This window comes from Ochotona curzoniae, unplaced genomic scaffold, assembly GCF_017591425.1.
Source record: "Ochotona curzoniae isolate NIBS_2020 unplaced genomic scaffold, NIBS_Ocur_1.0 contig_3498, whole genome shotgun sequence".
Lineage (NCBI taxonomy): Eukaryota > Metazoa > Chordata > Mammalia > Lagomorpha > Ochotonidae > Ochotona > Ochotona curzoniae.
The window spans coordinates 20,383,646-20,402,500 of NW_024465885.1; the positions used below are offsets into that span (position 1 = coordinate 20,383,646).

Consider the following 18,855-nt stretch of genomic DNA (forward strand, 5'->3'; position numbering starts at 1 on the left):
AAAACACATTCTTCATTCAAATAGTTATGTTTATGATTTTCTATCTTTTGTGTATATCATAGATTTACTTCTGAATGGAGAAAGTTTCAACTGTAAAAAAAATTATTTTAAAGGAAAAGTGCACAAAAAGATGAAAATGAAACCTTAACTTTGCATAAAATTTGAAGAAGCAATTTATAGACAACAAGGCAAGTATAGGCAAATTGATGAATTTATCACTTAGCACTTTATAATGATAGCATAACACTTTCAAGGCTAGCCATGGGGTGAGAGTGAAATTCACAAAACTCATTAAAACTCATTAAAATTATCAAGAAGTGTGAGCATAATCTGTCCAAAGGTATTTAAACAGGAATCTTGGTCTTCTTTTAAGGCTCACTTACTGACTCACTACGACAAGATGTTTAGGGAAAGCCTGTGAAATAGTTCATCTCAATAAGGGTTTCTCAGTTTTAAACCTAACCTCCTAATCAGATTCAACTAGGGGCATATATACAATAAACGGTGTGACTTAAGTTACCAGTGTTTCAGATAGCCGAATCTATTCCAAGGACAAATATCTCTGCCCTTCACTTTCCATTTGGTCTTCTTCCATTCTGATTTTTCCAAACCTAATGTGCTGCTATATTGGCTTCTCTTAACTGCTTCACTCACATTGCCTGATCTCTGATTTTTTGAGAGATTCAGGCTGTGGAAAGATATTGGGAGACAGAAGACAAAAAGAGGCATGATGTGTGTAGCCCTTACTCCACCAATGATTGCAACTGATTGGGGTTCTGGTCCAGGCGGTAAGCTGCCTTAAAAGCTGCCCTTTTGAAGCTCTGCCTTCTCTGGTTCTGGTTGGAAAAGTTTTTCTTACTTCTAGTGGTCTTTCACCTCTGGTACTGCCAAAAATAAGCTGCTAGCATATTTGTACTTTTTCCTCCCATAGTCTTTACTCCTTCACTAAATGCTACTCATATTCTGGTCAAAATCTCCTTATTGTATCCTAGGCTATTCTCTGTTGTGACTGTTCTAAATCCCCAGATGATAGGCTAAGTAATTACCAAGGCACTGGCAGCACTTATAACCAGTTTTTGAAAAACATGACTCAACAAAAATCAGGTAAAGCATTCTCCAGTTTAACCTAGACTATTGGGAAATAGTATTGCCTTGTTTGTTATCGAATTTGATTCTTAGAGCAAACTTAATGCAAATGCTTTTGAAATAATATGTTTTTCAACTAATGTAATCTCATGCTCTCAATTGCTTTCTCTTTCTTCTTTCTTTGCTTATTAGTGAGTTGGATAGATAGCTCTGGGAGTATCTGAATTCAAATGTATTTTCCAGATATGCAAATTAAGTGGACTTAAGTTAGGCATTTTCATTAATTATACTGAACAGACCTGAATTTCATTCACATAAATGTAACACTTTGAAAGATACTGTTGAAGAATAATTACATTCTGTTCTAATGTTCCTATTGTCAATCATACTAACTTTATTGATCCTTTCTTTTACAATATTGTTGAGCTCCATTTTTTAACTCTAAAATTACTACACATCTAAATGTTAGTTTAAACATGCACGTCTGGGCCCGGCGCGGTGGCGCAAGTGGTTAAGTCCTCGCCTTGCACGCCCGGGATCCCATATGGGCGCCGGTTCTAATCCCGGCAGCCCCGCTTCCCTTCCAGCTCCCTGCTTGTGGCCTGGGAAAGCAGTCGAGGACGGCCCAAAGCTTTGGGAACCTGCACCCGCGTGGGAGACCCGGAAGAGGCTCCTGGCTTCGGATCGGCATAGTATCGGCCCGTTGCGCTCACTTGGGGAGTGAATCATCGGATGGAAGATCTTCCTCTCTGTCTCTCCTCTCTGTATATCCGCCTTTCCAATGAAAAAATAATAAAAATAAATCTTTAAACATGCACGTCTATTGAGAAAATGGTAGATTCCTAGTTATTTTTCTAAACTCTTTTAATAAAAAAAAAGATTTATTTTGTAATTATTTTTGTCTAGTTTCATCATAAAACATTCTGATTATTATATGGTAGTAACATGAACATTTGCAGAAGTGATTCAGGAAAATCTATCTTCTTGCCCTTTAATTGCCTTATACACATTTTGCATCAAGAGAGCTTTTAATTTTCTGGCCACAGTTTAATTTAAATGAGTATAGAACGCTAATGGGAGATTATTTGAAATCTTGAGAAATAAGAAACTACTGTATTAGTGAAGCAAGAGATGTTTTAAAATAGTACAATTATCTGAACACTTATTGCAATTCCGTGAACTCCCCAAAGTTAATAGATTATATTAGAACCGTCTCAGAAGTCATGCTTTGTGGCATTTGCTCTTATTTATTGTCCTGGCAGAAAGTTTCAGCTGAAGTCAAGGTCACCTTCTCTCCCAAAGTTGGCATAATTAGTATCAATTCAGTGTTTCACCAAGCTTACATGGGAGGTTATTAGCTGTGTTTCACGTGGAGTGTCGAAGAAGCAAGGGCAGTGCCAGCAATCTTTTCAGCTTCAAAGGCACAGCTCATAAATTTAATTCATGGGTTAGTAAGAAAGATACATCCAGTTTAGTTTATTAATGATTTTTAAAATATTTTTAGAGATGTTCCAGGAATAAATTTATTCGTATATGTAGGCCAGGCTTTTAAAATATAAAACAGATTCATTCCAATGATACGTTACCGCCTTTCATCTCAATACTTCCATAAGCAATATGATTTCTGGATACAATAAACTATGACAAGTTTTAAATTTAGTATTTATATGAATGTGCATTTTATATGAAAATGACCTTAAGAAATGAGACATACTCAACTAAGAAACATTTCTTTTTCTTAAACGTTGTTTTACAGAATTCTTTGATAATTTATAGGTTACATTAAATCTAGGATTTTTCAAATCATTTGACATTCCAAATTTTATGGCAGTAAACGTATATTAATAGATATATTTGCTTGAAAGAGATGTGAAATAATGGAACACAGATTCTGATGAATTTCATACCAGCCAGAGAATTAAATAAGCTTGAGGTAAAACTCTTTAAAATGCTTGATGCATTAAATTACAAAAGCAATTAGACTATTCTTAGACAAAAAGGATACAGCATTATGAAGAAATAGGAGCATTAATTTATCTCAGCTATCTCTTAGATGTGGCAAAGAAACTGCTAAATGTTTAAAGATTTCCAAATTTTGTTCATTTTAATCTCAGGGAAATCAGAGACAAATGTTGCATTGAGTTTTAGAAATGATAATACGTAAACTACAATATGTACATCTGTTCCAAATCCAGTTTAGTAGAATTGAGGGGATAATCTCGGAATGGTGCGCTAACCTGAAATCTTTAACCTGACACAAGGCAATCATCTAAATGTTTGGGTCCTGAGCAGACTAGCGGAACAGAACCTCAGATAGTGTTGATCTCCAAATTAAACCTACAACCCCTCTATCAGCTTTAACAAGGTTGCAAGTGTCCTGGCTACAGCACGAATTTATTGCTTGTTAATTCTAAATAGAAATCCTTTCAGTAATTTGCTTTATTGTGAGCTATGTTTCTCATATTTAGTTTTAAAACTAGGTCAAATTCATATAATAATTATGTTTAGCCACATTTGTAGTCTAAACACAGAAACCTTTTATTTGCACATAAGCAGGTTTCTCAATACGGACCATCTGGATCCTGAATTATTACTTAGTATTTGTCATATTAAAAAAAAACCACAACATATTGACATTTAATTTTAAAAGCTCAAAACACAATACAAATTGTACTTTATTGCTGCCCATAAAATGAGAAACATTTTAATAGCTAGACTCTCATAATAAATGCTCATAAACAACTTCTTGATTTGCACACTTTGAGATCTAATTGTGTCAAGATGATATATTTTAACAACCCAAATGCTCTGTAAGCATTTATACTGACTTACTCAGAAAAATAATGATTTTACTTCATTCAATCCTTTTCATTGTTTGCTTTCTTATTTATTCTGACACGTTTATCTCTGCATTTTATTTTTAACAATTCTAAAACAACATTGAAGGAGGGAACAAATTAATGAAACCAAACTAAATAAAAGTATACCAGGTATGCTTTTCATGCTTACATATAGCCACAAACATTGTTTCTGACCTCCATTGGTTAAATAAGTGTTTCCTACAGATGTTTAAAGTGAATATGTGTCATTTTGTGTTTATTTCACTGTACCTTATTTAATCCTTAGGTTGTGCATATGGTGCTACTAGAGACTGAAGGAATCTAAGAACAATACTTTCTTCACTTTCTGCATTTTAGGAAACCATGGTTCATTCAGAATGCCCAATTAACATAAGCAGAATTTGATTTTCTTTAGATCAAATTTAGGAAACAACACAGCAGTTCCTTTTTCTTTTTCATTTATACTGCTCAACTATGTATATGTTAATTTTTCATTAGTCATTAACTCAGCTTAATTAAGGATTTGGAAGGAAAGATAACAATTTACTAAATCTGTTTTACAGCAACATTTTAGTATCATATTTATAACAAGTATGTTCTTAATTTCATCTACATTTTATGACTTACAGTATCCCAAACCACATTGATAGCAAATAATCCTGTATTTCTAGAGTGTATTACAATTCTTCTAGATGTATACTAAAGTTAATTTTATTTTATGCAAATTATACAAATTACAAATTACACAAATACCTTATTTAGCTTTCTATCTTCATATATGTGTAATAATGCAACATTCTTAATGTTTGTATTCTCCTTACCACATTCATACTTTAAATTCATAGCTTGTAAATCCAAGCACCAAGGCTACTGGGAGGTGACAGGACTTGAAGCTAAAGCCCTTCTGAGTAGGAGTAAGGTCTTTTTATAACAGGCTTCAGATTTCACCTTGCCCCACATACCAAACTCAGATATAAAGTAGAAACAACATTGAATAATATGCATATTTTCACCAAAATCAATCTGCCTACTTCTTCAACTTAGTGTTAGCAAACTCCAGAACTATGACAAAAATGTGCTGTTTATAGGCCTCTAAATATGGTGTCTATGTTATAGTAGCCTGAATAAGCTAACTAGTCTTCAATCACTTTATAAATAACTGAGTCTTTAGCTCTCAACGTTTGATTTCTTAGAAGATGCCATTATATTTTGGCTATCAGTATGAAATAGCCAATCTAATTTGGATCAATATAATTAATATGTTGGCTGAGATTATTTTTTGGTAATATATTCATAACTTCAAAGTCAAATATTTATTTGAAGCAAGATCATCTTGACTTCTGCTTGGATTTCACAGTTACAAATAATTTTATAACTATTTTTATGGTTTTCTCTCAAAGTATGTGAAATATTTAAATTGTCTTAAAGTATATGAAATATTTAAATAGTCTTGAAGTGCAGGAACAAGAAACATACTGATTATTTTGAATCTTCTTTCCATATTGATAAGGTCATCTTTACACATTTAGGACATCCACACACTTATACAGGCAGAAATAATAATCAATAAATTTCATTGTATTTTCCTGGCTTAAGTCTAAAAGATTCATTTGTGGGTTATACTTTTACTTTTGAAATCACAATAGTTGTAGGTGTTAGGCAAAGCAGATACGACCCCTTTTTAAATACCCTCCCCGTTGCCTAGAATCTGGGTGAAACTGCAGACTGTAGGTCCTGTTAATGCAGACCAACGAATGCAGAGATGGCTGTGCTGGATTTGTACAACTCATATGTGAAATTTGTTTGTTCCTGGTTCCCAGTTTTAGCTGATTGGTCACTGAAGAAATGTATTTGCTGAGTGAATCAATGAATGGTGGCTCTATCTTTGTTTCAATGTATGTGTGTGTGTTGTGCTGTTCTCTCTACTCAAATTAAATATATATATATATATATTAATGATGTCAATAATCTCATCTATATTGAAATACATATAAATATGTCTAAATTACTTGTAATAATATTACTTGTAATAATATCCTGATAATTTTCTTCTGTTTTTCAGATATGATAACTACACTGCCTCCAAATTATGAAGATTTATAAAGTGAACTGTAGAACTCTGCAAATCCCTAATACTATGATCTTGGTCACTCATTTTTGTTACATTTCATACTGATGTCTATATATAATCAAAATTACGAATCTTTAAGTTTATTTCAAATTGAATGTTTTTTGTATCAAAGAAAGGAAAGCTAGACAAGAAGAGTTGTAAAATTTTTAATGGAGGTTTTAGAAGTGATTTGAATTGTATTCACTTTTACATATACAAATATCAAGTTACAATTTGTGGTTCTTGAAGAAATGTCATTTAAATGTAATAAAACATAATGGTTAATTTTCAAATTGTTTAGTAAAGAGAGAAATTAGGGCCTGTCACGATAGTGTAATGGTTAAGAACCTTGCCTTGAACGCACCAGGATCCCATAGGGGCACTGGTTCTAATCCCGGCAGCTCCACTTCCCATCCACCTCCCTGCTTGTGGTCTGGGAAAGCAGTACAGGATGGCCCAAAGCCTTGGGACCTTGCACCCTTGTGGGAGACCAGGAAAGAAGTAACTGGCTCCTGGCTTCCGATCGGCTCAGCACAGGCTGTTGCAGTTACTTGGGGAGTGAATCATCGGATGGAAGATCTTCCTCTCTGTCTCTCCTCTTTTCTGTACATCTGCCTTTCCAATAAAATAAATAAATCTTAAAAAGAGAGAGAGAAATTAAATGTGTGACCTGAATGGAAATATTTCTAAAGGAGCATGTTTTTACTGTGATCCCTGGTTAGTGATAATTTTGAACTATTTTCACAATTTAATATGAAATGCAGGAATCACAATGACCCTTGCACACTCAATGAAATCCTTCACCCATTAGAGACATGAATCATGTCAGTGAGCTGGGTGACTTTTCTTGCATTCAGACATTTGTTAAAGACAGAAGAAAAACATGAGAATTAAATCATCATTCAAGGAAAGTGATATCGTTTTTATTTTAAGATATAGATTAACAGAACTACCTAACTTACAAATGATCTGTGGTTAGTGCCCATGTCATAAAGTTTACAAAAAAAAAAATAGGAAGGACTCTAATAAAAAGTGAACTTTCCTAAAAAATGAATATTTGATTTCATTTTAAGGACTAGTCAAAATACAGCAAAACCCAATTTCCACTTTATGTTCATATAATATTAAAGGCTGCTGTCTACTCTGAAATAAACCTTTTTCCTTCATTTAGCCCATAATACTATATTTATATATGTTCATTTAAATTATTCATATACATATGCATATATATATATACACATGAAAATATAGATATTTAGGATTGTACTTCAATGAGCCAAAAGAGCATGCAGAAGTTTCCCGAAGTGAGCATCAGCAGTTATCAAGGAGCAAACACCAACACTGTTGTTAATTAATTTATATGCAATAAGTAAACCTTATAATTTGGAGCTGACATAGTGTCATAAACAATGCAGGCACACAATACGTATTTTCTGAAAAAAGAAACAGTTAATTATTAGGTAATTGTGTCATTTAAAAAATAGGTACCAGTGTACTTTGTTGCTTTTCCTTCAAAGTGTTTTGTATATATGGTATGATTTTAACAGTAGTAAACAAAGTTTGTACATTTTGTATCAATTATATTCAATTCAGTACTATTTATAAAAATCTTTGCATATAACTAACGCAATGTAGAACTTGGTATCGTCTATCAGCTGAAAGTTTTTTTGTTTTATTTTGTTTTGTTTTGTTTGTTGATTTTGTTTCTTTTTATTTACATTTGTGTAAAACAAACCTCAGACTCTTTTTACTTACTTGTTGTGCTCAAATAAAGCTTTGTGAAATAAAAAAAAAAAACCTGGCTTATTCTTAGAACATTTTTATTGCCACTAGTATCGGTTTTCAATATTCTACACCATCCACTATATTTGACATAATGCTTAATAACTGATTATTGCAGGCTATATTATCTTATGGGATAAAAAAACTGTTAAATCAAAGGTATCAACTCAATTTAATATCATAAATTATTAAAAGCCCCATGAAAAACACATTGTTTGGCTGAATAAAATTGTGTCAAATAGCATCCTTGGTGAAAGTTATACTGATACGTGACGTGGTTATGGATTTCAAGTTAAATTGTTAAGTTTCACAAATATTAGTATAGCAAACGTAACACAGGACACATAAATGAAGTAGGAAAAAAGACAAACTTAAATATGACAAAATCTCTCTAAACATCATTTATGCAGAAAGTAAGTTTAAAGCACTTTAATGTCTTCAAATACTCTTTATCACTTCCTCATTTGCAAACCATTTAATAATTATTCAGAAATACTTTTTATATATTTCAACCATTATGTAATTTTTCCTTTTGCCCTAAGGTTACTTCAGGTTTTCCAAGGCTCTTATTTTTGAAATAAAAATGCATCTATGAATATTTACAAGTTGTAAATACCCCCTAGAGTCAAATATGTATACTAACTCTCTTGGTTAAATATATAAAACATTATATTAGAATATTTTATTTGTAGAATAAGTACCTCTTCTCAGCAAATCACTTTAGGATGCTCTTCAATTACATATTAAATATCCACTCCAAAGTTCTATGTGGTAAAAGTACTATAAAGAACTCAGAAGCTATTCTCATTTTAGAATAATGTCAGTACTATCGTTACTTTAGCTGCAGAGAAACAAACCATAAGCACTAAATTGGAGTAGTACATTAACAACAAATTCCTCTGCATCATTATCTATTGTATTCCTTGCATTCTAAGGCAATGCTAGATTTTGCCCATATTTATTCTCTTCCAATGTGCTCAATGTTATCAAGCCCCATATATTTTAACCTATAGTATGAGTTATTTTGACATAGTTATAGGTGACACCTTAAAATCAAATGTAGCATTTGTCTCTTATTCCATTCTCAAAAATCTTAACTGCTGGCAAATGTGATGATTTAATTACATGCTGCAATTAAGTCAAAGTGGATTTCAATTTTTCTATTCTTTTGAGAAACCGCATCACAAAGAAGCATACTGTACCTCTTATGCTGCTGCTTGGTGCAGATGTGGTAGGGCTGGTTGTTATGGCTACAGTGGTTGTGACTGTTGCAGTGGTAAGGGAGGGGATGATGGTAGTGAAAAGCAAAGTGTTGGGAACATCTGGTGAGTGGAAAAAAATATAAAACAAAATCATATCATGCAAACAAAAGAGAAACACAAATGATTCAAATTAAAACTACACATACCTTACTAAAGTTTAACTTTAACAAACTTAAAATATCAGGTACAAAACTGACTGTACCAAACACTTCCTGTCATTTTTTTTTTTCACTTATTTTGTTACGCTTCAACACAGAGCAAGAACTTGGAGCAATGTTCGAAAACAAATGGATTGACTGTAATGCTTAGTGTGAAATTTAAAATGACAGGAATTTATTTGTTCACTGTGTCATTTAACAGGCTTGACATGCACTAGCAAAATACATATAGGTAAAATGAAAATTGACATGCTTTGTCAAAATTAAGCAGGGACACTTACAGAAAGAAACACGAATATCGCCACATCAGATTAAAGAAATGTTAACGATGAATGAGTATACGCATGTTAAATGCTTTTTTATTTTTTTGCCTTTAAGGAAAATGTAATGGTAGGAAATAGGATGAGAGCAATCTTTAGAAACAAACAAACAAAATGAGCCAATTGTTATTTTTGTTATTTTGCTTCTCCTGTTCTCACAAATGATGTTAACGTGCAGTTTAAAATCTTGCAGTTCTTACCCTGATTAGCTGGTAACGCCTTCTAATCATTTTTGCAGAACCTAGGAGTCTTTAACAAGCATTGAGTCAACTAGCACAGAACCCAGTATTCTGAAAGGGTTATGATTTAATTCCAGATGCCATTCTTAGGAGAAGTTACAGTACATGGACTTAAATCATAACATTCATCCTCCAATCCATGTCAATTGGCAAAAAGTTAACAGTAGAAGTAAATACATGGGGGGTGGGGGAGACACCCACAGAGAGAGTAGTTTGGTGTTCTGAGCATATGTCTTCTTTTGCTTTATCCAACACTGGTTGACAATCGGAAGAGCACCATAGAAGTCATGGTGTTCTCAGTGTCAAGCTAGGGGAAGCTGCCTACCATGCTCAGGCAGTTGCAACTTGTTTGACATGCTTAGGCATATCATTTATAGCCTGAGTAAATTAGAGGCAACTTCAAAATTACTCGTAAATAATGTGCAAAGGTTTGGTTTCACATGTCTCTCATACAAATTCTATATAGTCAAAGAGTTTGATATATTTTTCTGTGAAAGGATTTCCTGTCATTCTCTCAGTAAAAATATCTGTGACACACCAAACATTGTTCAACTCTTTACTTCTGAAGAACATACATCTTAATTTGCAAATACTCTTTCTTCATTCATTAAACTGGAAAACCCAGAAAATGATATGAGATCTCTCCGTTAATTATCGTGTTCATGTATTCACCTGCTTTTTCAACAGAAAAAGGACTTCCTGGCCAAATTAAGAAAATATCTTCTAAAAACCTAAAGGTGCTACATTACTCACCAGGGAAAATGCGTATTGCCAGGAATACAACTTACTATGATAATAAAGTGTAATTTATTTTTAACAACATAATAAATGAATAAGCATTCTATATATTGCCCATATACTTTTTATTTATTCATCTTTATAATAGTTTCAATCTCATATATAGCTTCTTTTAATAGCTTAGGCAAGCTGGAATTAAGTGAAACTGTTTCTAAATTAAAAACCTTGTGTCATGCTTTCATACAGATCAAAAATAGAAAACAATGCATTATTTCCTAGCAAATGTGTTTGCTCATTAGGATTTCAAAATATATGTCTTTAATAAATGCAAAGGCTAATGTCTCCCAGGGGTAGCATATATAAGCACAAATGCTAATATTAGTCAATACAAATTATCTGTAGAAAGTCTAATATTCTTGAATTTATCTTACATTATAAAATTTGAGGCTGTTTGTTATTAAACCGTGTGTTACAATGATTCCATTGAGTCTTATATTAATATGAAAAGAAGCAATTCAAAATCAGTTGTTCCTTAAGAAAATGAGAACAGAAAATTGTGTTTGGTTTAGTTCAGACAAAAATAAAAAGAAGCACATTGCTTGGAAATTTTTTCTTATTCAGCATCAATGAGGCTAAGTGATAATCGACCTTTAATTACTTTGAAGAGCCTATTTGTTCAGATGCTAAGGACACTTATGATGAAACCAAATAATACAATTATTCGTTATAAGCAGATAATATCTTATGAAAAATCAAAGGCTATATAAGTGTGGTTACTATGACAACTGTAAATTTCTAAAAAAGGCAGATGTATGATATCTAATGTATAGTTTGCCAATATTAACATTCAAAACTGATAGCTATTATGTTCAGTCAGTTAATATGACATTGCATCTCTGATTTTTGTTATACAAAATATGGGCACACATTTTTATTTGTCGAGAATGAATTAATTGGATATTACTGCACTTGCCAGACAGTAGTTAAAAGGTTGTTACAAAATGTATAGAAGCAGAAATTCATAAATTATGTGTATTTTCACATGTTAAGTCAATATAAACTTTACCAATTAATAAAATATTCAGTGGATAAAAGATGCTTAGGGAATAAAACCTTGTAAAAACAGATATTTTTCTTGATATGATTAGAAAAACTTACACTTATGTATAAATTATTTAGACTCAATTTGAATTTAAATGGGAAAATTCTATGAAGTTTTTAAAAATCATAATTAAAATACATTCTCCTTGTAAGATGAACTGAATACTGTCTGAATAAGCAATAGATTTTTAAGATAGTAAAATTATGATCACAGCATATAGAAACTCTTTTCCAAAATTATATTCACCTGTTGTAAAATTTATTTTGTTTAGCAGGCAAATTTCACATTCTATAGTAAATATTATATATCATTATTTAATAAAGTTTTTGAAGCAGCTTGATTTCAGATAGGATATTAGTTTAATGCATAAATACAAATTGATTTGATTTGCAATTTAAATTGGCACAAAACAAAGAATGAATATACATGTATAAATTGGGTATGTAAATGCATATTTAACTATATGCACATCTATATGTGAAAAAGTTATATGATTATATAATGACATCTGTTCATATTTATATTCAACTTAGATAATGAATTACATATTTTCTGGAAGAAACATATGCTTACATACACACACATGATAATAAATGATCATAAATTCAGAATTTTCTTTTAATAGGATAGAGTAAGCCACCTTTATTAATAAAGAATTGAAAGTGTAATGTTTCCAATTCATGTATATGTTTGACTTTAATGTTGCTATGCAGAAGATATGCATTATGCTGACATATTTCAAACTAAATATTATTTAGCATAAAATATAAAATTTGCCATGTTCCAATCATGTCAGAGAGAACCCTTAAATCTATACCACTGAGCAATTTTCTATTGACACAATGTATAGGAAAGATTTCAAGAGGAATGACAGTGCTAAGACAACTGAAAATATATTTCCTGCATGATCCAGATATTATGTTCCTGAGAATATATTCAAAGGAAGTAAAATCTGAATATAAGAAAGTAACATGTAACCCTCAGTCATAGCAGCATAATCTACTAGAGTGAAGACAAAGAAACCAAATACCCTCAAAAGAGGAAAAAGACAAAAATTTGTGGCATATCTACCCCTGAAATACTTCTCAGACATTAAAAAGAATGAAAATCTACCATTTGTAACAAATGGAGACCGTTACACTGAGTGAAATAAGCCAATCCCAAAAGTACAAACCTCATTTGTTCTCCTGAGAAAAGGCAGCACACATCCAAAATATAAAACAAATAGCAAATGGGTAAGCATGTATCTATCTATCTATCTATCTATCTATCTATCTATCTATCTATCTATAGCTATCTATCTAGCTAGCTATTCTTAAATATTGGCTTAATAATGAAGACTACTATATTAGGAAGAGAAGATATGTTGCAATATGCATCTCTATTCCCGAATAAATATACCTTAACAGTATGATACTAGATCTCCCACAGTTTCCAGTACCTACAATGCCATGATAGATTTGAACAGCAGAATGCTGGACTTGTGACTGTTGCTGAAGGATTATACCACAGTAATAATAAAGATGAAAATGGTAATGGGAGAAGAGGGAGGGGTGAGTGGAGGAGGATGGGGGACTGCCTAGCAATTATAAATCTATATCATGGAATATGAATAATGATAAAATATATTAAAATAAACATTTAAAAATATAAGTTACCTGTCATTCAATATTGTGTTACAAATAACCACAATGTATATAATTATTTTATTTATATACTTATTCATTCATAAAAAGGATGACATGATTTCGGCTCAAAGACTAGGGTTAAACTCTGTTATGATAAATTTGTCTGTTTCTGTTCAGCCCTCCACGTCTCTGATTGGAAGAACTCCAAGCTTCACACAGTGTTTTCTGAGGCATCCACCGTGTTTAAGGTTAACATTTTTCATTACAACAACAGGTAAGTTTTCAAGAACTTCTTTTCTTTACTGCTATCAATATCAAGTCAAGGTAAAAAACAAAAAAAAAACCAAAAAAAAAAGAAAAGAAAAAGAAAAAAAAAAGATAGTTTAAAGCCCAATGCATAAGATGCTGCTCTCCCCAAGTTGTTGTTTTAGTTCCTTCAGTTCATTTTGCTGTCAAGTTCTTGGACCCTCTCTCATGGCATCACTTATTATCTCTTTTTTTGTCAATTCATTGATTTCCAGTTCAGATGTGATTGCGCTTGTGAAACAATCTCCAGTTTACCAGAGCGAATGCCTTCCTTCTTAGGTCTTTCTAGCACTTTGCTGATTCATTTACCCTTGCACATTATATCACTTTCTATTTTGTGCCTGTCTCTCTCAATAAACAATAGGATGAGCCTTACATCAACACATTTGCCTTTCAAAAATGTTCCTTTGACATGGGACAAGTTTACTCTTATCTCCCCGTCTGTTTTTAGCTCTCTGGCTCAGGAAAGTACCTTACTTTCAAAATGTACTACACAAGATTCTGTTCTCTAATCTAGGTCTGTTTCCCACCTATTTTGTGAGCTTATCCTCAATCAACTAAATGCCTCCTACTGGCTCCACAACTTGCTAACAGCTTCAGTGAAAGAAACAGAGAAAAACTTACCTGTGAGGCCATAGTAATGGTTTTATTTTTATCCTAATGGCTTCAAGTAATTAATGATTTATTTAAAGTTATTACCAATAAATTATGTTGTAAATAGAATATGCATCATGGTTGGTTGTTAAATGAATTGCTAAAAAAAATCGAAAGGTTGTGTATTTCCCTTCTCAATGAAGTAACAATTTAACAAGAAATGAGAAAATGGGCCCCATGGTAGTTTGTACTACATCCAGGGACTTATTTGAATTTGGCAGGTGCTTTATAAATAATACTACTAGTGATGCTAATGAAAATGATGTGAGTAGATAGGGAATACTATCACTTTTAATGCTATAAATCAGCAACTGGGTCTTAAAAATCATTAATCCCTGTAAAAAGTTGTTTTTCTCCATGTTCTCCTTTTCACATGTGAGGTGTTTTTTAATAGTTCCTGGTGAGAATCCTGAAGTCTAAAAGGTTACTTAAAAAAAAATTACACAGTAAAAAACTACACTGTGCTCAAGAACCTTACATTCCAAATGCAGAATTTCAATGCTTAAAAAAAAAAGTTAGAGCTCTAAATCAAAATCATCGGAATGTGTTCTTCCCTTCACATTTTAATGAAGGAATTTTTAAAAATGCAGCCACGTTTTGTTTTTGGAGCTTATTAGAGCACAACAGATCCTGTATAACCTTGTCAGAGTGAAATCGGTTTCAACAAGCACCATTTACAACCAACGGCAGAATGGTGCAGCACCTTTCTTCAGTAACGAGCTTTTCAGGTTAAAGGTATGTTCTGTTCTCCGCAAATGCAATGTACAATAATTTCTAACTTGTCAAGCTGTTGTGTTTTGTGGCAGTTTCTCTTTATAAAACTGGCATTTGGAGTGGATTTTCGAAGCAAACTCAAGTCTTAAGTGCCCCAACAGCCCAGGCTGCTTGTTTCTCTCCAAGGACTAGTGTTCAAATAGGGAGAAAAACTGTTAGCATTTACTCTGCAATCTATACTTCTGGTTCCTTCCTGTGCTATGTCACTGAGTTCCGTGGCCCCAGGGTAGGCCCTGGTGATCCTTTACTAATGGAGATACATTAAACATTAGAACCTGTCATGAACTGGAAACATGAGGCCCAAGAGGCATGTTTTTAGCAGAAGGTGTTACATCATTTTCTTACTTATATTACTATCTTAAGATAAGAAAATGTAATACCTTCTGAATTATAAGGGATGCTTAGCCTTGTTATATTTTTAACCCCTACATGCATGGCAATGGAGAAGAGTTTACTGTATTTTCTTCTTTATGGAAATGTGTTTTGATGGAGTACTGGGGTCTACCATATCCAGAAATGGGTGTACAATGAAACATGCATTCTTGCTTCCAAATAAGCTGTTCTTCAAAGTGCAATGTAGAATAATTTTAAACTGTAGGAGGTAACCAGTAGTCCTATACAATTGTAAGGAAAATTTATGAATAAAAACAATGTGTTATTTGGACTATATATATATATATTTATCTTTTATATACTTTCTTTACATCCAAACTGACAAAAGTGAAATTCAAAAGATTAAAAAAAAATGTCTTTAAAGAAGAGGATTCTGTGTCACATTGGTCCACCTACTTAAACACCAGGAGATCTTTGCTTATGCAATGCACCTAAAAATTAACTGGATGAACTTCAATTTCTGCAAGGTTATAAATTTCTTAGGGGTAATTAATACTGTTATCCTTTGCAAGAGATCATTTGAATGTGAATTACAAAGGGAAAATGTGTTGGCAATAGAAAAAAAAACTGATTGAGAAATAAAGCTAGATGTGTACTTTATGTAGGTTTTTTTATAGCATGTGAGTCAGCCAAAATGTCTTGGAAATAAAATGAAAAACAAGGGGTTTTTGGTATCATACTTTTTTTTCAAGATTTGTTTATTTTTATTGTAAAGTCAGATATGCAGAGAGGAGGGGGGAAAGAGAGAAGACCTTCGTTTCAATGATTTACTCCCCAGGTGACCGTGCTGCGCAGAGCTGAGGTGATCCAAAGCTAGGAGCCAGGATCTTCTTTCAGGTCCCCCACATGGGTTCAGGGTCCCAAAGCTTTGGGCTGTCCTCCACTGCTTTCCCAGCCACAAGCAGGGAAGTGGATGGGAAACGGGACTATCAGGATTAGAACCGGCACCTGTATGGGATCCCAGCTCATACAAGGCAAGGACTTTACCGGTAGGTCATGGCACCGGACCCTGGTATCACACATCTTGAAGTCCATGCACAGTTTCACCATTTTACCCATTTACCCTAAACTTTTTGAAAATCCCCTTCTTGCATGGGTTTTAGAGGTGTTTGGGGACCAAAATAAACTTATCTTTTAATTTTAATTTCATAAACTTCTTCAAGTGTCTTCATATAGCCGAAAAATATTTAGCACATTATTTAGTCTGCATTCATCCATGCCTCTGCCTTTGAAAATCAAGGAGTTTGAACCTAGTCATTTCTACACACTTTTTGAGCCAGATTCATGATTTATGGATCATAGTTATTATACTAAATGAAGAATAACTACACTTCTACAGCTATAAATGCAAACATGTTTGCTCAGGACTTCAGGAGACAAAAATGATCAAGGTTTTGGTTCAGATTCCAAATATAACCACTGAACTCATATGACCCTCATCTTATGTTACCACATCAATCTCAAGATAGTCCTGTTTGGTTAAAAACATTTATGATACTCTGGACATGATAAAAGAGAAATGCTAATTACATGTCAATTAAAAAGATGTTAATGATACTTGTAAGATACAGTAATTACTTTTTCAATCAAGCCAACCATTCAATATAGAATACCTATGAATCAAAATTCACTTCAGCCTTCTCTCCTAATTTTGTTTCGTTTATCCACTGTCCATCTTGCAACCAAAAATAGTTGCTTCATTCGTATTAGATCATGTGTTTATGTTTCTCTGTAGTCTTTCAGCACACAGCTTGTTTGAACTATTTTTCACGTTTATCTTGGTTCCACTTCCCATTTAATATGTGACTTCTACCGGAAAGTGGCAGTGTACCCTATTATTCTGGATCAATGCTTTCCCCTATTCCTCAGGGGCTAACTATGTTGTGTTCCTTTTCTTGAGAGTAGAGACTTTCTTGGGTTGCTAAACACAAAAAGGAAAGAATTTCATCCAATTAGAATTGAAGTTTATTATACATAAGTAATAATAACAAATCCTGTCTTTCACACACATTTTCTGTTCTATTTTTTTTTAATATCAGATTCCTTTTCCCTTATATATCATAATTCACATATCTGATCTTCAATTTGTCACATTTTATTGTTTCACAGCTATTTTCAGGCGACAGGCCGAATCTTCCTCACTCTCCATACTCTTACATGATATAAGGTTACCATTAATAATAGCAGGAGGGTACAGCTTGCTATTAAAGTTAAGTAGTTCACATAATATGTTTTACTGTCTCACTTTGATTTTTTCTTGTATTTTATTATTGTTATTTTCTATCAGAACACAGCCCGTAGGAAAGCTAGGACAGTTGAAGCCAGTGAGACCCTGTTGAGAAGAGGCTCCAGGAAAGAGAAGGCAGAAGGCCCCTTGCCCACAGTGTGCCCTTGCCCCCAGTGAATCCTTGGATGTGTTTCCATGCTCTCCCTGAAGACAGGCGGACATTTGTGCTCTGTCTAGTCCATCAAGGGTGCATAGTATTATCTCTTCCCTGTTTCAGTAACACTTTGACTAAGTTGTCTGATTAGCTTCTTTGTACTCTCTGTTCTTAGAGATGACCTAATTCTGAGGTATGTTTGAATCATTGTTTCACAAAATGTGTAACAACTGAAACCCTGGAAATAAACTTTGTCAGTTGCCAAAAGAGAGCACTGTCCCCCCATTTTTTCAGGTTGCGTCTCCTTCCCAGGAACCTGCCAGGTAAACTTGCAATTTTCCATGATACAGTCTTGCATGTATAAGGCTTCTCCACCAACATCACCTCTTTGTCCACCCTTCACCTATTTCCTCCAATATTATTACAATAGTACAGTCCTTCAGCAACAGTCACAAGTCCAATATTCTGCTATTTAAAAGTATCATGATATTGTTAAAAGAGTTAATAATATCCACTCAAACAGAATATTTAACCTTGCAATATAAATGCTTAAATGAAAATTAAAAGGTAATGTGGGAATATTTCAAAACTTATTGCTATAGGGGCCATTGTGGTGGTTCAAGTTATCCCTGCAGTTTGCAGTACTCATATATCATACAGGTTCTAGTCCTGTGTTTGCATTGGCTCAACTCCAGCCATTGTAGTCATTAAGGGAATCGAATCAGTGGATGCAAGACATCTTTTTCCCCCGTCTCTCTTTCTTTCTGTATATTAGTCTTTCAAATAAAAAAATCTTAAAATGATGAATATGACTATAAACTTACAATTACACAACTTAAACAAGACAACTAATGGTTATTTACACTTACTATATATGCAAGCACATTAACACATAATTCTACTTTGCTTTTTCCTTAGAAAGCAACTCCTAATAAAAGCTAAGAACAGTGCTGAGTATATTTATTCAGCTGCATTTTATTAAAGATGAATTTGTTTTTATTTCAAAGTCAGATACATAGAGAGGAGGAGAGACAGAGAGAAATATCTTCCATTGAATCATTCACTCCTCAAGTGGCCACAAC

The 18,855-nt window shown here is 33.1% G+C and overlaps 1 protein-coding gene across 2 annotated transcripts in view; it reads right to left on the reverse strand.

Moving 5' to 3' along the window:
* CADM2 (cell adhesion molecule 2) overlaps window positions 1-18,855 on the reverse strand; it is a 954,869-nt gene that overhangs the window by 47,228 nt on the left and 888,786 nt on the right. Inside the window, exon 8 of one of the 2 annotated variants that reach the window (XM_040980622.1) lies at window positions 9,021-9,140. The exons of the other annotated variant lie outside the window; for it this stretch is intronic. Within the exon in view, the coding sequence (XP_040836556.1) occupies window positions 9,021-9,140 (120 nt within the window). The remainder of the gene's footprint in view (window positions 1-9,020; window positions 9,141-18,855) is intronic. 2 annotated transcript variants of the gene reach the window in all.